Below are 22,314 nucleotides of genomic sequence, written 5' to 3' on the forward strand. Positions count from 1 at the left end.
TCGATGTGTTTTAGTATTTCCTTAAAATGTAATAAATACTGACAAATATCGAGCTGGACTATTTTTGTGCTGCACCCTATATAAATAATAATAAATTCTAATAGAATATTTAACAATTTCGTATTTATTATTTTATATATTTTCAAAGCATTAAAATGTTTAAAAAAAGAGTTTTTTTACAGATATCTGCTCAAGAAAGTAGGAGAAAAAAGAAAGAGTACATGGACCAGTTAGAGAGAAAAGTCGAGCACCTTGTTACTGAAAATACAAATTATAGACAAAAAATAGAATTCCTAGAAGATTCCAACACAAACCTGCTCAGCCAACTACAAAAATTGCAGGCCATCGTGGCTAGGACGCACCCGCAAATTATTAAACAGCTTAAACAGATACAATAATTCCGAAAATCAACAAAATCGATTATTTTTAATAGTATTTTTATTTTTCGTTAATCAGCTATTTCAAGTTATAGAGTACAAATTTGTAAAATCTGTTCGTAACAATGACGTATATTAATTTTTTCTTGTTGCCAAAATATCACCAATTTTGTGATTGCTTATGAAATAATCATTATTTTTTCAACATCAATTTATATTAAATACAAAATTTAATATTAATGGTTAGTTCTCGAAAATACAATCACAAATAATCCTCTGGATTTTTATCGATAAAAACAACAACGCCAGAGTCTTCCATCTTTTTGATTTTATATACATACATTCCACAAATTGAAATATATATAAATACCAAAGGTTGAATGTAGGTAAAACGAGCTCAAGAAAATATTTTTCTATGAAATGTATCAAGAAAAAAAATATTATATTTACTATAAATCGTGTACTTAGGATTATATTGTAAATAAATTACGTGGGCTGAAGTGCCTTAAAACTAAACGAAAAAAATGTAGAAACAATACATTGATTTGGGTAAGTTAATCATCAGCTAATTGATGTGTTAATAATATTACAAATATAATCTTTCAAATCAAGAGATTGGAATGAATAGGTAAAAAATGTTAAAAAACATTCAAACATACAAGTTATCATGTCTAATGTGAACTATTTATTGAAAAGATGCTGACAACACAAATTAAATAGAAGTATGTTGAAAAATCTGCCACTTACAAATAATACCTGATAGAGAAGATTACGAAGAAGCTTTATGATCTCAAAGACACAATCCTAAACTTTTTTTACACAATTAAACATTATTTGTTTGTTTATAAAAACAATTTCCATCTACTTAATGGGAAAAAAGAAACATTATCAATATTGAAAAATCTTACATTAATCACACAATAATAACATAATTATGCACCAATAATGCTGATAAAAATATTGGGTGAAAACTTGGGAATAATTGCTATAAAATATGTGAAACTTTCAGTTTGAGTTCAAAACGGAAAATTTACAATTAATTTATTAATTGAGATTTCTTTATTTTTTTTTTCAAACTCAGATTCGTTTGATTCGTACAACGACACTTAAAAATTCAAAAAGGATATATAAAGAACAAAACCGTCAATATAACATTGACATTGTAAAAGACCAGGTGTTGATGTTCCATCAACAAAATATTTCAAATGGGTTGTACCTTTGAATATTCCATTATTAACTAACGGAAACTAACCCGGATCATTTTCATTGTTGATCAAAAACTGATCGAGTTAAAGGGTTGTAGTCATATGATATGATCCTTTCTACCCTAGTACACCAGTGAGTAAATATGAACAGCTGACGGGTTGTGTCGTTTGTGTAAGTTTTTTTGGATCTAAAACTTAATAATTCCCTATATATGGTTGTCTATGATTAGTTATCTTGAGCAGAATAATTGATATATTTTCGGAATATCAGCAAAAAATAGCTTATTGTATGTATGTGTGAGTGAGGTTAGGAAACTGTGATCAAAATATGGTTCTGGATTAAGATGCGCAATCAGCTGATATATGACCTTGGATCATAGTTACCAAATAGCCCTATAGCGAGTCTTCAAAGAATCCACTTAGCTTTACAACCAAGATGTTCCTATCAAATTAACATAAAAGATTTTACAAATAGTCTAGTAAAATATGTTCCAGAGAAGATAAAACTGCATAATAGAAAATCATCATTCTTTTTGAAAAACATCCAATAGTCTAAAAGGTGTTTGTATAAAATGCCCTTACATATGTGTAGGTTGGTACGTACAAATGGAAACAATTTTCAGTTCTAGTGCTTCTTTAAAAACTAGTATTGCTGCCAATGAAATATTGATTAAGAAAACTATTGTACTTTTGAGCAGAAGAACTTCGAGATATGCGATTAATGAAGATTTTTTTGTGAATAATATAAATAACTCAACTTCTACTAAATTAACTGATGATTGCTTTACGACATTTCTTGTACTGTTTTTATATAATGTAAAATATAATGACATTTTTCGGGAACTTTACAATATGAGTAAAAAAGATTGGGTTTTATGCTACTACGTATTATTATGGGTCTAACTTAATATATTTGCGTATCATTATACATAAATGTATATTTTTTGAAAGAGCTGAGTCGGGACCATGCTTTTTGTATGATGCTTAATTTTTTAGAGTAGATCGCTTAGGAACTCGTTTAGATTATAGTGAGAGCATTAAGGATAAACTAAAACAATTATCGACAAGAAATTTCATTTTTAGATTGATTAATGTGTTCCTTAATGTTCGAAACACCATCAGAATATAACTTTTGTACAATTATCACTTGATGATTAATTAAAGTATTAATTGGTTATAATTAAAAAAATCAACATTATTATTTAGCACTATCACTAGTAGGTTCAAGTTCAAGAGTTCTCCTAAAGTTTTCTGGATCCTGTTTGCTATTTTTAGAACATTTTCTATGATTGTATGTTCCACACACATTGCAGTAAAAAAAGATGAAAATTGTTCAACAAAAGAAGAAAATTACTCAGCTGAATAAACAGTAGGAAATTTATGTGTAAACTTTTAAACACTTTGTCAATAAGTTTTGGAACAAACGTATGTAGTGTTGGCTATCTGCATTTACTGATAACACTGATAATGGAAGTTTCATACACAAAAATAAAGATACAAGAAAAAATTAAGATTCTGCTATGTATTGAGCAGGATTGCTGGCTGGTACTGCCGATTTTTTCTTTGTTCTTAATTATTTGCAGACACATTTCATTGCATTGGTAATGCGTAATTTGTTGTTAATTTCATTTACATATCTAAACGGCCATGTGCAGTACACTTTTAATGGCTCTACTCTTGGCATCATGTTTTTTTCCTTTCTTGGGGTTGATTTGAATTACCTAGTTGCATGTGTTTTCCAGTCGCCGTTGAACATTCATAATATCCTTTTTCTTATTCTTTGAGACAGATATGATGGATAGTTTTCTGAACTCAAAAATAATAGTTCAATTTATTGAGAATCAACAGTTGAGGGGTTTGGTGTTTAATAGTACAACAGTAAATTTTTTATCCCTTATGTTCTGAAGAGAATTATATGATCAGGATTTGCATTTTAATGATTGATTTGAAATAATTTGATATGCTTACAGAATGATCTTCAGCAATTTGCCTAAGATGCTTTGACAAATTAACTCTGTTTTAATTATGCTTTGTAATTTTATCATTAGAAAAAGGAAGTGAAGGGGAATTTGAGTGAAATTCAAGTCAATTATTGCAATTTTACATTAATTAATCATCTAGTTTTTTTATACAGAATATACAGATATTAGGAAATCTTATACCTCATCTACAGATTTTATTCTATACAATATTTCCTTCAAGTTGGTTCGTACTTTTTTATTATTGATTTTACAAAAAAAATTACTCCTTTTAAAAACTTGTTAATGTTCCAAAATACAAACATTGAGTTTTTCAGTCTTATATGCGGTTTGTTAAATAGTAAGTATTTTACTGACGAGTAAAGTACCTATATATTTGACTATCGAAAATTGAGTACAAAACTAAAAACTATTTTAAAATGTTCAATTACATCTATTTATACATATACATTTTTTAAGAGATTGTTGTATTTTTAACTATTATTCTTATCATGAATGAAAGTGATTACAAAACATCTCGTATCTCAAGGTTTTCTAATAATTTTGATATTTAATGATTACATATGCATTTATTTTGCTAATAATAAATAAATTCAAATACATCTTGAGTTGTGTAACTCACATAATATTAATACATTACATGAACAAAAATTTAACCTAATGAAACAACCTTTTCTGGTAAAGTTTTTTGTCACTTAACCCTATAAGTAATCAAGAGAGGTTAGGCGAGGGGATCTAACAGATCAAAACTGTGAATAAGTTTTCGATGAAACATATATTCGGTATATTTCCTATCGTTTAATGTACTATGGTATGCCTCACACCATCTTTTTGGTAACAAATACATTGACGTTCTTTTAAGGGTAGTTTGTCCATGAATTCATTGATTTAAGTTTATGAAAACTGTAAATATTTTGAATTGATAGGTTGGCGCACAAAAAGTAGCGATGATGTTGATACGAGACGATTCCGATGGATAAAAATGATATTTTTCGCAAACAAAGGGTAAATGTGTGAAAAATTGTTAATTTGATTGGTCTATTATTGAAGGAGTTTTAAATTCTTGGCAACGTATTACTCATATAATTCTTTTGCATCAACCACTTTCTTTTGCATAATAATATTTGTTTTATTTGACCGAAAAAACTCATATTCTAATATGCAATAAGTATTCGCCACTTTTCTTGAAAGTATTTTTAAAATTTATTTTCTATTATCATAACAGTTGAGTTAGTAATATTATTATTAATATGTCTGTTGTTAAATATTTCTTGCTATCAACAAATAATTTGATTGTCAGACCATCCTAGATTATATATAGCTAAAGTAGCATTCTTTTCATACAAAAATGGAAAAATTGATTTTGATAATGAAAATGGATGTGATTGCATACTTGTACCGATTTTTTTGTCTTCATTTTTCTATATTATTATATATAAAGATATTCTTGTAGAATTCAAAATTTTTGTCAAACTGAATATACAAATGAAAAATTTAAGCGGTTGATAAATGTTTAGAATATGCAAAACTTTTTATAATTAAATATTTCTTAAAAATTGATAATAAGATTTTAATATAGTTCCAACTTAGGGGGATATATTACTGCTTTTAGGGGACACTAAACAGAAGTTTTTTCAAAAAAATATCAAATAAATTCAATTATATATATCATGAAATCATCATGGTTTAGTGAAATGGTTCTCCACATAGACGTTCCAATCCGTTATATCTTTGTTTACTAAAGTGCACAAGAAAGGTGAAGGTGAGTTTATTATTTCCTGTTGGAAAGACTAGGTTTGCGAACATTGTTCGTCTATTCATTTTTGTATAAAGTGGAATAAAATACTGAAGAGATTAGGTTTGTGCCCACGGTTTCTCTATTTACTCTTGCTTGTTGAACACATTTAATTAATGCTTATAGTTTATTTTTTTATGATTAGATCTTATTGACTGTGCTCAATAATGTGATCCCATTAAAATAGTTTCTGACTTACTATTACGTGGCATTTTTTCTATTGTGAAGTTTGATCATAATAATTTTCAATGATTCATGTTAATTTCTTATATATCTATTACTGATGCCTTCTCCAGATTTTTTTACCCTATATTTTTCATGAAAACGTTAAGTTTCCAAATATTTGTTATATGAAGTATATTTTCCTAACAAACAGACTGAAAGTTTGAATAGAGAAATTTTATACACACACATATTTAACTTAGTTATTGTCTGAATAAATGTAAAATCGTTATAAGCTTAGCAAATATTTATATACAGGGTAGTCTGAATAAGTATCATTTAGAGATACCTTATTGATCTAGTTTTCAAATTCTAATAATTCAAAATATTAATTGGATTATAAAGTATTATATTTATATTGTGTTTCAAAAATTTCGTAATAATTACAAAATTGATATTGACTTGAATTACAAATTAATATTTTGTGAATTAGTTGCTAGTAAAAATTTGGAAATAAAATGTTTTATTGGCAACACTGCATATTATAAACAATATAAAAAATTCAATTATAATCTGCCAGTTATTATTACTTTGGAAATTAGATTCGAATTGGTAGTCATATAAACATAAAAATGTATTATAATGTACAGGATGTCCAGGATACAGAAATTCGAGATCGAGTACTTTCAATCAAAATAATGTAAGAAGTGATATCTGCCAATAAATTTTATATATAAAATAATTTATATACAAGTATAATGAACTAAAATGTTCATTATAAAGTTATAAAACTAAAGAAGATGACTTTGAAAATCTGCTGTTATTCATTACTCATAAAAACCATATATATCTTTGACAATGAATAAGATTTTGTGAAAACTTTAATGATATTAATCAATTTCTGGACACCCTGTATGTACTGTCATGTATTGTATATGAAAAGTGAAAATTCAGTACTTATTTGTTATATTTATTTTAACAAATGTTAAGAGTTTTATGTTGTAAAATTTAATTAATAATATATATAGCAATTAAGGGAAATACATTTAACCACATGATCTATCGATTTTGTCAATTTTAGTAAGTAGAACACTTGTCAAAATATGATCGGCTTCCTTTCTCATGATTCAACAAAATGTTTCATATTATAAAAACATTCAATTGGAGGAGTGACAGAATACACATATGGTAGGTTTACAAGAGACGTAAGCCATGGTGTTCTTGGGAAGCGTGGCTCAAGGTTAGTGTAAAAAGACATTTTGTGTTTAATCATTGTGGTACCTGTCACGGTTGTTACGTAAAATACCAAACACGTTGGATACTCCAGTGGTTAAATCAAAATCTTTACCCGGCATTTTAAAATGTTTCTGAAATCTTTCATTTCACAGCTCACACTGGAGACTTAAATCTACCATTATTTTTACACTGTTTTTCTTGCCTTGTACAATATCACATTTCCAACTTTAATTTGTAATCGTTCTTTTGATTGATTAGTAAGCCAGCACATGCCTCTACCACTAACCTCTCCTATCGTACTAAAACACGATTCGTGTCACGTTCATGGCTTCTGGATTGTGTAAACTTACTATTATACAAAATGTTTTTGAAGCCGATGCTTTGGGACTAATAATATTTCTAATAATTAATAACTAATTGACAATTTTCTAAAATGATTGATAATGAAATATTTTGTGTTAATATACCTGCAATTATATTGTATATAAATATTACATATGTCCGTTGCATTATTCAGAGTTTAAAATATTTTATATTGTTATACAATTGAAAATTTATTTAGGAAAAAATGCATCCGATTATTTATTATTAAATAATTTGAGATTAGGTTTTCAAAATGAGAAAAAAAATGAATATAGACTACTTAGAATTCCTTACAATCATTTTTATTCTTTTAAAAAACAATGTACGATATAGATAGTTAACAAGAGTAGAAGTTAGTGAAAATACCTAGAAACTGCTATAAGAAGAAACCGTAAAGAAATTAACTGAAAAGGGACGAAGAAAAAACAGAAGCAATTCACAGAAAGGGACTCTAAAACATTTTCAATGAGATAACCTTCCAAAAATATACATAGAACATAGTGGCAAAGATGTTATACAGAACCAAAAAGACAACTTAAAGAGAATAGAATAGGAACGATAGAAAATGAAATATATATTAATTGATTCAGGTATACAAAGAGAAAAAACAACAGAAAGAGAAATACAAAAAAAAATAAATTTGAAAGTTAAAGTCAATAATTGAAAAAATCTTCATGTATGTGATAAATGTGAAGTACAGTGGTGTATAATGAACAGAAGTAAACAAATGTCTTGCTAAGTTGCTTGTCAAGAAGGAAATCAAACCAAACCATATCTGAAACAATTAACAAAAGAAATATTCTTGTTCAACAGAAGTATATACAGCAGAATGTCTTAGGAAACAACTTAGAGAGAATAGGCTAAGAACAAGAGAAGATAAAACAGATAGAAATTTATACGGGTATTCAATTCACAGTATATCGTCATAATAGTAAGAACTCACGGCAAGGGAAAGAATGAGAGTAAATATGAAAACAATTCCAAGGAGCTAAAATAAAACTATTATATATACCTTTACATGAAGAAAGAGATGTCCATGTAATATTTCCAGAATTTCCCAAAGCTTTACGTTTTTAGAATTTAGATCCTAAATATCTAAGAAAAATCCGAATGATTTGGAAAATAGAGCAAACAACCGACAAAATATTAATGCCAAAACAAATACAAAAGTTATACCCATAGAAAATGTTAACAAACCTAAACAAATGTTTTGATAAGTTAATATTAACTAATATATTTATTGTTGTTTGGAATTTTCAGTTGTCTATGTTCAGTATTAATTTTTTTATCGAAGATTTTACAGTAGGGGAGTCCAATAGTAGAAATTTGGGTTTTCTTGAGAAAAATGGAGAATATTTTAGATTACAGAAAGAGTGGAAGGTTTTTTAATATTTCTCCTTTCTGTAGTGTCAGATATTAATAGTTTTGGTATTCCAACCTGTCTATATAACGAAGTTTTATTTAACTGCTAGGAGAGACAGCAGGAAAAAAAATATTCAAGTGTATCAGTTCAAAGACAATGTTATGTAAGTCCTGAAAATTCAAATACTAATGATTCCAGTCATGCTATTAAAAAATATGACGGATATTCCAAAGAGTTTTCTAGAACTGATGGTTGAAAATATTTTATGCCAAGAAAGCGTTTAGGAATAAAAATATTTTATCATTTCTCGAGTATGGTTTTTTGATAAAATTAGTAAACACTCAGAACTTTATTGAACGACAATTATAACACTAATTTAGAATACTATTAACAATTTAGTAATTGTCACTTCGAAAATATATCACTTTATACCACTCGTATATACTATACTCCTGCTTTATACAAGTAATGTTCCAAAACATGGTAGAACCTTCTATATTAACAGCCAAGTTTTTCCAGAAATGCCTTGAACTAGTTCAACGGTTACCCAATAGATGTACTATTTCTATAATTTCCACTACATAAACATAAACGACTGACACCAACAGATGGCATGCGCCTGTGTCAGTTATAATATGAAAAATTCTGTAGATTTTTTAATTAAAATTAAACAATTAAAAAAATTTTTTGTCCATCTTTATATTCATTAGAGGAAACATATTTGTATCTGAGAGAATCAGACAGAAAAAGTGGAAGATAAAGACAGATGAGGAGTGGAAAACATATGCTTCACTCCAGCTGCACCCACTAAAATTTATCAACGATTTTGGCAACTACAAGTTGTAGAAATTTATTTTTGTATTATTTTCTACAAATAAAAATAAAAACAATCTCACTCGAAAATATCAAATAAAAATTTTTTGACTCTTCTTCAATTAACCCAAATTACTTTAATCTGACATGTTCAAATATTTCTGAAGATCAACGATTTCTTACAAAATATTAATTTGTCGGGTTTGATCTAGTCCCAAAATCACGTTTGGACTCTACTACTATCAGCTTTCTATTTTTAATTTTAAATAAATCCCTATTTTTGTATATAGAGCGTTGCGAAGTTAAAGTATATTTACTATACTTAAATGAAATTGAAAAATAGACTAAATGAAAATTTACTAAATTATCTAAAACAGTTATAAGATAATGTAATGAATTTTCCAGTCAATAAGTAATTTATATTTACTTATTTGGAGAAATGCTGAAAAAACTAGAGGGGTAATTCGTTTTATGTATCAGCATGTACATAAACTTGATTTGATATGATTGCTACTCGAAAAAACATGTTACGTAGCAGCAGTGGCCTAATGTGTACTTAGAACTCAGTCTTATAAAAGTGGTACTAAAATCGAAAAAGATGGTGCCAAATTTTATAATTACATTTTTTTTTTCGGCAGACAACAGTAATTAAATTTTTATAAATCAAGTAGTCACAAATTTGACGTATAAAATTTACCCTTCTATCTTTTTTAACATCAATTCTTTCATACAAAATGTACAAAAATATTTCTTTCCAAAATGATTTTTTATTATTTGTTAAATATGTATTTTTGTGCATTTCGTTTATATATATTTTGTAATTTATGTAACTACAATATTATGTGCAACCGTAAAATGTTTTTTTTAACTAAGGGGCCACATAAATTTAAGAGATTTTTGTCTGCTTAATTGCACTGGGTACCAATAGCGATTGTTTGTAATTACAAACATTAATAAAGAATATATAAAAGTCATGTTTTTTAGTTAAATCCTTACATTTATAGGTTTTTTAATGGAAAAGGAGAGTATAGGTACATTAGCCTCTGAGGCTAGAAATGTAGAAAGTGTGAAGTAATTTCAAGAAAATTTATTTGGAGAATATTCTTTTATGGTAAAACCATTATAATAAAATGCTGGACTGTATTGGAATCTGGATATAATTATATGTAGAAACTTGATAAACTAAACTTTAACAATTTTCTAGCATCATCAGACTAATATCAAAAATGACATTCATATGTACTTCTCCCTTAAATGGTATTTTACAAAAACAGTCAACTTGAAGATATACTACACACATATTTTTGAATTTTGAAGTTCCCTTTCCAAATTTCTCAAAATTCTTCTTTCGTTCATCTTTATTCGATTAGATTCACTAACTTTCCTACCATATTGTTGTCTTCTTTTCCAAGATTCCAACTGCAAATTCGAAGATATTATTACTGAAAATTTTTATTGGTAAATAATTACTTTATCATTTACTGGTACCGATCCAACTGTACTGAAATTATTATTGTTCGTTTTATATACACTCCGATTTTTTTGGCAAACAATCAATTGAGGGGATTTGTAACTGTTAAAGTTAACATCAGATAAACTTTGATACTTTAAGCTGCTGTTTGAATTGAGATGCAATTCCGGTACCATTAAGGAATTTACTTTTTCGCAGCTGGAAAATATATGTCTATTGAATTTTCAAGATTCAACAAATGATCATTTACCTCGTATATTGATTAAATTTTTGAAACTAACAATTAAGAGGCAATTGCAAGATATTGATAATCTAGTACCAGAGCTGTTACGAGTACAAGTACTAACAACATTACTTGCAATAACTAGTACAAGTAGCCTTATAAATCATTTTTTCTCAAAGTAATAAGTAATGGCTTATACTATACAGGGTGTTTCAAAAATTGGTGATCCCGTATCTAGGTTATATAGAAAACTGAAAAATATTTGGGGTTTGCTCAATAAAAAAATCTCGTAACGCCATCTGTATTCAAGATGAAGGACATTGCAGAAAAAAAAATTATATATATTTTTCACAATTTTGTTGCAACTACTGGCAATATTGTATTGAAGTTTTATATGAATATGTTTTGCAAGCTGATACATGCAATGAATTTGTTTATATGTCTGACTCTCATAGAGGGCGCCAGTTACACGGTTTTTACCAAGTAGTATTGAACATTTGCAATATTAGATTTATTAAGCAAAACTTCAAGTGAACTTAAACATACTTTGATTTTACAACAAAAAAAATTATAAACTTAACGTTTGTGCGCTGTGGCACATGTTTCTTTTTGAAATCGAAGCCACGAAATTTTCTCAAATTTTTTTAAACTATCGCGTAGGATACTTAATAAAGAACAGAAAAATGGGATGTAAGCATTTTTTATAAGCCCAAAAAATTTTGGAATCGACACCCCCCCAAATTTTCTTTATATGTTGCAAAGGACACTCAATAAGGAACGTATCAACAAAAAAATGTAATATAACGCAAAAACAAATTCGTGAGGATTACATTTCCGCGCTGATGCACATCGTTCGTTTTGAAGTCGAAGCCCCAAAATTTTGTCCAAATCTTCCTAAACGTTCCGTTTGAGTATCTTCTGTGGGTAACTGAAAGGCTCAACATTTTTTTCAAATTTATATTTTCTATTGAACATAAAGAGCCCCCGCAGATCACAGACATTTGGTCGGTCGATAGATTGTCGTTATGAAATTATCAAGAAATATTATCATTACTTTAATACAGCTGAGAAGTAGAACCAAGAAGAGAAACCGAGAGTATTGGGTGCATCCCATCCACAGTGGTAGATTATTGTATCAGTTTCAATGAACTTGTCATATCAATTGGACCAACAATAGCAAAGGATACAAATTTAAGACTTTCTACCCCTGTAAAGGAGAGATCGAGTGTTACAATACAGTACGACAAACTAAAAATATTTATTAACTTTTTTCATTAAAATTACAAAGTATTTTGAGAATCCAGTTGTTTTAAAATCGTATATTTGCGAATAATCTGAGAAATTAGTAGAATATTGCCTTCAACCATCGGAATTTCCTGAAGGTGATGAAACATTCTGAACCGAAGGTGAATGGGAGGATGGATGGACATGGTGGTATAACCCTGCAATTGTTGTGGTGATGGCAAGCTGGTCCCTCGTTGATATAAAATAACAGAAAATAACAGTTCCTGTATATTGTAATTAGATGTTGATTGAGAATTATTAAGAACATGCCTGGCTAGTCGTATATGTTTAAAGCTGTTGAGAGTACCAATCCTAGATTCGAGTTTTTCTTCTGTGGTTAAATCGTAAAGTGAAGGGACAAAATATGAGGCATAGTTTGTATCTTCATCAGGTGTATTACCACTGGTATTACTTTCAGTTAAACATGGAAGAGCTTGACACAAGGTTGAATGTACTTTCGGCAACAATCGATGGAATGGCGACACTCTGATTCTATAAGACCTAAGAAGTTATGTATCCAAAAATCTGCTGGAAAATCATCATTGATTTTTTGTATAAATGTAGAACAATAACTAGAGATCACTATTCGACATTACTGACCACTCTACGGGAAAAAATTAAAGAGAAAACGAAGAGCTATCCAAAGGTGTTTTGTTTTTGCAGGACAACGCCACTGCACACAAATCTCATGTTGTCATGCAAAAAATTCGTGATTTAGTTTGAATTAGTAGAACACCCTTATTCGCCAGATTTGGCTCCGTCCGACTATCATCTATTTCCTCAACTGAAAAAAAGTTTAAATGGTCGTAAATTTTCTTCCAACGAGGAGGTAATAAAAGCTGTGGAGGTCTGGTTTGCGGAGCAAGAAGAAACATTTTTTTTGAAAGGTCTAGAGACTTTGCACGTTCGTTGTAATAAATGTATCCAATTAAGAGGAGAATAATAAAATATTTTGACATTGAAATTTTGTTTGGTTCTATAGTAGGCTAAGAATTTTCAACATATCCTCGTATGAACGAATCAAAGATGGAGTAAAATTTACAGATACCCTCTACAATTGTCCTATGAATAGGTTGACGATAAATGAATACAACCGAGGAAGAAATAATATGAATGATGTGAGACAATTAGTACTTGTCGTCATTCTTTATTTCTCCTGGAGGCACAATTCCGTGTCAGTATAACAAAGTGTAATAATAATTTAGTTACGTATACATAAATAAATAAAAATATATATTGATATGTACCTCGTTTTATTTTGTCCCGGAAACTTAGCTGATTCCAATCAGGAATAACTGCTTAACAAACTCCTCTTGTTCCATAGTTTTTTGTTCTGATTAACATCAGTGTACTCTTTTAAGTTTTTTTTTTATAAAGTGCGGGTCGTTTTTCAACCCCCTCTATCGAATTAAAAGTCATGATATGAATGCGCCGATTCCAAGCGACCGTGCCACACTAATATTTGGAGTGATCTGGAACGATCGCCAGAGTCGGCCGACTCCATAATCAGCAAGTGTATCCACCACCATACTGATTTAGCAGATGGCCAATAATTAACCGACTACGTTTAAAGGCAATCGTCTAGCCCATTAAACTCATTTATCGGCCAATAACAAGTAGTTTTAATATGCGCACTTACTTTTGTGGTAATACTGAATAAGAAGCCGACAAACTATCAGTTGATAAAAAGTATGTGGTCTAAGAGGGCTTTTAAATGTACGTAAATACAAAAGAGTTTAAATAAGAGCACAATAGTTACAAAAACTATACCATTGGATAAAAATTTTTATTCAATATTCAAGTGTCCTTTGGAATAGAAAATTATAAAACATTTAGGGGCTTTGTTTTCAAAACAAAAACTTTTTGTCGTTATAAAAAATACATCACAATTTAGGCGCATTTTTTTATAAAAACCTCATTAAATTTTTTTAAAATCTGTAGTAGTGATATCTCCTCACAGGAAGCATGTATCGAGCTCAGGTTTTTTGCATTTAATTCCTGTATTGGCGAAAATCACATGTCACTAGATGGCACTGAACTTGGCAATCAAACTGGAAAGAATAAGGTTCAAAATCTAATAAATAACTTTACAAACCAAACGAACACTTTTTTACTTGTTTGTTAATAGGTTCCTTATTGAATGTCTTTTGCAGTGGATAAGACAAAATGAAAAAATTTAGGAGCTTCGATTTCACAAACCTAACCATGTTTGTCATCGCAGAAATGTAGTCTTCACGCATTTTTTGATGTTTTAAAAAATACTTACATTTTTTGATAATTATTATATTTGATTATATTATTATATTTTAATTACTAATTATATTAAGTATCCTTTGCAATAGTTGAATGAAATTTGAAAAATGCAATCTACTCGAAGTTTTTTGACTTCATAAAAAATAAATCACAATTTATGGTTACCTGTTTTCTAATTTAATGAAATTTGTAATTTTTAAATATTTTTATTTTTTGGGTCTTTGGTTCACAATCATAAAATATGTACAAGACGTGAAATATGTACGAGACACATGTTTTATCCACTTAATTTTCAATTTTTGGTAGTAAAATTATGTAGCCTATTATAATGTCATTGTATGTCTCCCCTATTTACATTTTTTCTCAAAAGTTGAGTTTATTTTGTGAAATAATAATCGTGGTAGAAATCCTTGGATAACTTCACACAAGTTGTAGCTAATACTATCAATATTTATTATCAACATGAAGATTGATAATTGTAATCACTATTTTCTTAAGCAGAATTATATGACTCATTTCATCATTATGATGCTAGACTATAACCTTATAGATAAACCTGAGATCCTTACTGCTATTCAATAACAATTTATAAAGAGGTTAAGTAATATATACCTAGTATTTTAGTCACACACCATCTATATTATAGATGTTCATGCAGGCAACCCTGAGACCAAAGAAAGAACTTTCTCAAAGTCTACAGTCTTTAGATTTAAAACTACTTTCCATAATCAAGGTAAATTACATTATTTCCACGATTTGAATAATTCAAATTGAAAAACAAAACAAAAAGAAGAAAAAAAATTTACTTACTTACAACTTATTTCCGATTCTGAAATATTACTTTTCAAATACATTGAATCGACATCGTCATCGATAATCTGGGTATCACCATAAGTTGTTATACTTTTTGGAGACGGTATATAACGATCTGTCCTCGAATCGCCATAATTTTGAAACACTCTACTACTATTACTTCTGGAACATTTTTCCCCATTGCGCTCGTAAAACAAATTCAAATAAGTTTTCTCCTTTTTGGTCGTTTGTATTTTTAGTTTACTGCTACTTGCTGAAAAATATTCAATTACCCGTTCACAATTTTCACACCTTGCAATATTCTTGTCAACAGAGTAATAATTGAATCAGTAATTTGAGAAAAACCTTATTCCTCATGTCTATTTTTGGCCAAAATTGAGTTAGACGTATTACCTAAATTGTTGGTAACGACAAATGCATCTTCACTTAGTAACCTGTAAAAATTTATAAAAACTATATATATGATGTTAAATTATGGACCAGTTGAGTTTTGTTTTGATCAAATGACTAATTCAATTTTAAAACAATTTTACATTTAGCTATTGGCTCATTGGAATAAAACTAAGAAATTTTCTAGAAAAAGAATTTGTTCGACTTTAAAGATATAATAAATTTAGTTCGTTCCGTTTCTTGAAATATGAATTATAAGATTTTAACTCACCTATGGTGGGGAAATACGGAATAAAATTTATATTATTTATATATTTTCATTAAATATTTCCTAAAATAGTTTTTATTGGATTTAACCTAAAAATTATAATTTATTTGACGTTTCTCTCCTTTATGCAGAGCAGCATTGCCAAGATTATTTTCGATTTTTAGCGATTTAATATATAACATGTATCTAGTATTTTTCAACATTTTTATTCAAGTAATATTTAGTGAAAGTTTATTATAAAAATGTTAATAGATTCGATTTTTTTCAAATAAATATATATGTGTTACATATTGATGGTATTTTTCGTATCAGCAATAGAAATGATAAATATTTAATGACAATATATTTGCAAGAGATCAATTAAAACAATCTACTGCTTGGCTTATACAAGCCAAAATTAAAACTAAATTAACATCAAACTAATGGTGGTAATTTTTTTGTTATGTGGTAAATTAAGGATAATTATAAATTACTTGTAAGCCAATAAAAATTTCCTGCATTATCATACATATAAAAGTAATAACAATCAAAAGTTCTTGTATATCATATTTTAAATTTTAAATTTTCACCGAAAATTGATAGCCATTTTCGGAAACTAAGATAAAAATCTCGTTCTGGGTTAGTATCCCCAATCAGCTGATCGGTGATCTACCTGAACCCGGGTTATAGTTTCCGAAAAGCCCTTATATCCTCTTATATGTTAAAGCAGTTGGCAACATTGTCTAAAAGGTTTCAATTTCAATATTCCAAAAATTAAACTTCTATTTAAAGACAACAAACGGCAATTTTTCGAATTAATCATAATTGATTATATAATTCTTCTGTTTTCTAGTAGTAAATCTTTTATTTAGATTCATTGTTCCATAAAGACTAATTTTGAAGTGATCTACTTGTTATGTACAACGGAATACTGTTTGTCCTAAGTATACCTATGTCGTTTTGCTTATAAACAAACTTTTACTAAACAACACATTTACCAACAATATTCATATAAATGAATTACATACCTAGAAATTCACATTTTGATGATTGTCCACTTGAATTGATTTTGCTCAAACTTAAATTACCATCATAGAAAGGTATTATGTCGTCTAATTCATCTTCTAATGAATCCGTATAAGGACCTTCTTTTTTAGTCTGAACGTTTTTCACATAATCATCTTCTAATTCTTCCTCTTCTAGAGAATCGTAAAATTCGTCAGATTCCATTTAATAATAAAATTTGTAATCCTGTTGATTTGTCATTCATGTCATTTTATAGTTAAATTTTCGTAATTGTCATTAATAATGACTTTTCTATTATATTTACACTGTAGTTAGTTCCACAGTCTAATAGCGTTGAAGTAAGGGTCGAAACTGTTAGAAATATTATCATACATAGCATAAACAGGAATATCTAAGAAATAAGAATACATAAGAAAAAACAGATCCATGATATGGTATACTATGTTTACCATTGGGTACATCACCGAAAAAGCCCTATCAAAACAGCATAATGTAGTTCATTATCTTGAATTAGGTATTTTATAGATTGCGTCCAATTGAAATGGTACAATTAGTGAGATAGAGAAAGACAAAAGAAATACCTATTGCGGAGAAGGGACGATAATGGGAGAGACAAGCAAATAAATTCTTCACAAAATACAACTGAATAGAAAAATTTCCTTTATGATTTAGATGACCTCTATTCAGAATTGGAAAGTGAGAAAAAATTGTTAATGAGCCATATGCTGGCCAACAGTCATTGATTCTCTCTGACAAATAAAATAATAATTAAAAAAAAAAAACAAAAAACCCGCTTGCATGGATAACTACAATTAAAAATCAACTGAAAATACTGAAACAAGATGAAAATTCAATGATAAGGTATTTTGAAAAAATAATGATTAGGTACCTACTTAAAACCAGAAACATAAATTGAAACAGTACCAAACAAATATACCTGCATATTGTACACTTAGAAATATCAGCACGGTAGTTTTTTCACTTTTTTGCAACATTATAAACAGGATTGCAGTCGGAGGCATGCACAAAGAGATAATAATTTATCATAGCATTCAATTTCATTTTTAGTTAAGATTACGTAACCGGATTAATTCCTTGAATGAGTTTATGTCATGTGGTTGATTAAGCAATTTGTTAGGGTCAAGAGAACTAATAGCAAGTCCGGATAGAGTCTTTACTCTGCTCAAAGCAACGTAAGCTTGACCTTTTGCAAATAAGTTTCTACTTAAATCTACAACTGCTTGGTCTAAAGTTGTGCCCTGTAATTTATGCACCGTCACTGCCCAGCATAAAATTAAGGGAAGCATTCGTCGCTCGATCTTGTCTTTACCACGTAAAGCATCAAATTCTGTAGCACAAGGCTCTATCCGGACTCCAATACCACGTCGGTTCCCTGTTATATTTGGGTCATCGAACTCCACAAATACTGCTTGTGACAGTTCTCCCGGCTCCAACTGCTTTCTGCGTAGAGATGGCCAATCTATACGTCGGATAACACCCATAGCACCGTTAACCAGCCCATGGTTAACATTGATGTTCCGTCTTAGCATGGCTCGAGAGCCTACACCTAATTTGAGTTGATTTGGTATACCACCTGTTTTATTGGGATCACCAGGTAAGTATTCCTCTCGTGGTTTTTAACCATATGTTTTAGGATCCAATGAGATGTCTACAGTACTAACGGTGTATACTTTTGTGAGCTTTTCTAACTTTTCTGTCATAGTCGCGTTATATGTATCAACCAGTCTAGTTGTTGGGAAAATTCTGACAGTTTCTCCATCGTCAAATGGCCCTATCCAGTACCAGTACCTAACTAGAATTTGTATAACGCTCCCTCGGGAAGTAAAATTCAAAACTAAACCTAACCCAACTCGATAAGTATTTACATTTTATAACTTAAACTAATTCAATCGAACGAAACGAATGCGAATAAAATACAAAACTAAGTACAAGGTCTTAGTGAACCTATAATAATTTATTATGATATTATGACTTACCAAATGACCAAATAATGAAGATATTTAAATCGCACAAGACAATTATAATTATAGTAACAACGAAGGTCCGTTCTCGTAGTAAATATATTAGTCTTAGATAACAAGAAGTCACAATTATACCTCGTTTTAAAAACTTAGTGGCGCCATCTATCCGTACAGGTCTAAATTATTTTAATTAGCTATTTTTTATCGTTCCATTTAATATTAAAACTGCAAGTTATATACATATTTACAATCTGTGTTTAAAATCCTTCATTTTGATACCCAACTCGATATGCTTGGTAGTAAAAAAAATTTTGTTACCTCACAACAGGGCGTCCAAAATCCGCCATTTTGGTTTTTTTTAAATGTCTCCTATCTAAGAACACTTGGCTAATGAAACGAATACGTCATATACGATATACGATACCTCAAATGTGAAAATCCGTTTAGCAGTTCTGGAGATACAAGGTAATAAAGAATATTACATACATACATACACACATACAAGATACGCGTTAAAAACATAACCCTTTCTGGCAGCCGGGTAAAAATAATACAAAAAGAATTTTCAAAAAAAAATACCCCATCAACTAACTAACTGACTAAAGATCAGTATAGTATCTACCTTCCTAAGCAATTGAATTTGGAATTCTCAATACTTTATTAAATAACAGTTTGAGTCCTCAATCCGCAACATCATTCGAAATTAAAATTTTACTATAAACTAGAAGAGGCTGTAAAAACAATGAACTAAGAATAAATCAAGAGAAAACAAAATATGTGGTGCTAATCTAGAATGTGGTTGGAAGGAAGGAATAAATACATTGACATTGAAGTGGAAGACGACATAAAATATAAGATAGCAGAAGTGAATTCGAATATTTCAGACTAACAAATTAAGAACCGACTGTAATAAATAAAAGAAGCTAAAAGTAAAGTTACGTACGGAAGTCAAAAATAGGTTTAAAGAAAGGCTGAAGAAACCGAACGCGTTGTATAGGAAAGGCAAGCGTTGAGGAAAATCTTTGGAGGACTAAATACAAATGAAGGGCTTTGAAGAACTAACCAAGACCTAAAGATTGTGTATAAATACCCATCAGATCAAGTTTTTATAAAGCTCAAAGAGGGAGATGGCTGGAGCATACTAAAAGGTTGCCAGAAAATAGATAAGCAAAAAGGGTCATTGAAGAACGGGAAGGAGAAGTAAAAATGGTCAAAATGGATGGATGCAGTGCTGGAAGATTTCAGAGAGATAGAACCGCGGGGGTAGGGATAGGGTGGAAATTCGTTAACCGAATAACTATAAGAAGTTATTCAGTTAACGTGGTCTCAATCTGTCTACTCCACGCAACTAATCACCGCTTTTGTTCCGGGTGATTTTAATATCTCAATCTGCCTACTCCTTGGAATTTCACCAAGTAAATGGAAAGCATCAAGAGAATGGACTAACTTCAATATATTTTTGAATTGGATATTTCAATTAAGCAATATTTCTATCAGTTGAATATTCAATTTTGAATTTTATGAATTTAAAAATTTTCACAAGAATTACTACAATTCAAAACCATCGAAAATCTTAATTAATTATTTTCCAGACGTAAAATAAGTAAGTATTCGAAAGCTCGGAAAATATATTAAAGTTAGTCCACTTTGGTGTTTCATTGCCATATATACTCGTGGTCAAAAATAACGCACCACCCCGATTTCTAAAAATATTGTTTAATAAATTTAAATTAATATTGCTATTGTTTAACTTATTTTCAATCATTTTAACGCAATAAGAAATGTGTAGTAATTTTTAATGAGTAAAATAATAAAAATAGAACATTGTAATAAAACCAAATTTTCTTAAAAATAAAACTTGCATTCTAAACAATACAATAATCTTCCTTTTTTTAAAACGCTAGTAGCGTGTATTTCCGCTTCTGGATGTAATTGTTGCTAACATTCTCCTGGGCATGCTTTGAATTAGGTGCTGTATCAATTCTTGAGGAATGTTCTCCCATTCCTTTAATGCCGCTCGCTCAAGCTCATTTAAATTTTGAGGAGATGCATTTCGATGACGAATACGGCGTTTTAAAATGTCCCGGTTATGCTAGATAGGATTCATACCTGGACTTCTTGGTGGCCACTCCAGGGTATGAAGCCTACTTCGTTTAAGTAATTCAGAACATCTGCCGTAACGTGTGGTCTAGCATTATCATGCATTAAACGAAAATCATCACCAATAAATGGCCCAAACGGAACGACGTGATTTTCAAGAATGTCAGTTATGTATTTCGCTGCTTTAAGGGCTGGTCTAGGAAGAGACACTAATTCTGTGCGGACATCAAAACAAATTCCTGCCCAAAACATGATAGACCCTCCTTGGAACAGCTCCCTGGGAATCTTTCTCCTCGCCGTCTCCGAATTTGATTACGTCCATCTGGACTTCTTAGACTGATTCTTGTCTCAACAGTTACTAAAACTTGGCAAAAATTTTGTAAATTTCAATCTAAATGTTGCCTTGCAAATCTTACTGTAGCAATACGGTGCAGCCTGGTTAGCAAAGGTGCCTGGAGAGCTCTTTTGCTGTGTAGCTGTGTAGACCAGCATTCTGAAGGTGTCGTCTTATTGATCTATCAAAGATATTTACATTTCGGATTTCTCGTAAAAAGCTATTGACCTCGACACTAGTCATTGACCGATTTCATAATGAATTTAATTGCAAAAAACAGTCATCTCGAGGAGTTAAAGCTAAAGGACGTCCTTGTCCAGGCCTCCTAGAATGTGAACCGGTCTCTCGAAATATTTGCATCAATCTGCCAATGGTTGTGTGGTGTACGCCAAACGGATTTGCCACTTCACGATAACTGTCCCTGTTCAACTAACTCGGCTATTTTGTCAGCTTCGCGTTCACTTAACTGCCTAACTGCCTATTCCTTTTTTGTTCAACTAGTCTCAACATTAACACACCTTGATTGACTTAAAATACTGCTGTCCACTAGTTGGTACAACAATAGAATGAAAGAAACATTTAATATGCATAAAATGAAAATTTTCCAAAACCACAAGAACAGTTATTTGCTGATAAGAAATTTTGCTACATTTTAACGCTAACATTTAAGATACTTTAACTTTTTATAACAAAAGAAAAAACGGAAGAAACCCAAAAGATTAACATTTTAGGTTTTGATATTGAAATAAAGGGTGGTGCGTTATTTATGGCTACGAGTTTATATATAGATTTTTGTTAGGTTCAATGAAAGTTTATCTGCGTGAGAATGGGTGAGAATGACTTATTTGAAAAAATCTTGCTTACAACGACCGGTCTCATGAAGTTATTTTACATAGAT

The 22,314-nt window shown here is 29.8% G+C and overlaps 2 protein-coding genes across 8 annotated transcripts in view; one reads left to right on the plus strand and one right to left on the minus strand.

Moving 5' to 3' along the window:
- LOC130902563 (cyclic AMP response element-binding protein A-like) overlaps window positions 1-10,263 on the plus strand; it is a 171,500-nt gene extending 161,237 nt beyond the window's left edge. The window contains exon 6 of the mRNA XM_057814788.1: window positions 183-10,263. Within this exon, the coding sequence (XP_057670771.1) occupies window positions 183-398 (216 nt within the window). The 3' untranslated portion in view covers window positions 399-10,263. The remainder of the gene's footprint in view (window positions 1-182) is intronic.
- LOC130902564 (uncharacterized) lies at window positions 7,404-17,253 on the minus strand. 7 transcript variants are annotated; one of them, XR_009060422.1, is made up of 5 exons: window positions 15,999-16,085; window positions 15,731-15,771; window positions 15,335-15,590; window positions 10,764-10,962; window positions 7,404-10,712 (listed from the first exon to the last, which is right to left on the minus strand). XR_009060422.1 is itself a non-coding variant. In XM_057814789.1 (4 exons), the coding sequence occupies exons 1-4, from the start codon at window positions 17,202-17,204 to the stop codon at window positions 10,584-10,586; spliced, it is 786 nt and encodes a 261-aa protein (XP_057670772.1). In that variant the 5' UTR covers window positions 17,205-17,253; the 3' UTR covers window positions 7,404-10,583. The 7 variants fall into 7 exon arrangements, 2 of the variants coding, with proteins under 2 accessions (XP_057670772.1, XP_057670773.1); XR_009060421.1 differs by having other exon boundaries at window positions 15,335-15,771; window positions 15,999-16,090; XR_009060424.1 differs by lacking the exon at window positions 10,764-10,962 and having other exon boundaries at window positions 15,999-16,086.
- Window positions 17,254-22,314: the final 5,061 nt, after the last annotated feature.

The sequence above is a fragment of the Diorhabda carinulata genome, chromosome X, assembly GCF_026250575.1.
Source record: "Diorhabda carinulata isolate Delta chromosome X, icDioCari1.1, whole genome shotgun sequence".
In the NCBI taxonomy this organism is placed as follows: Eukaryota; Metazoa; Arthropoda; class Insecta; order Coleoptera; family Chrysomelidae; genus Diorhabda; species Diorhabda carinulata.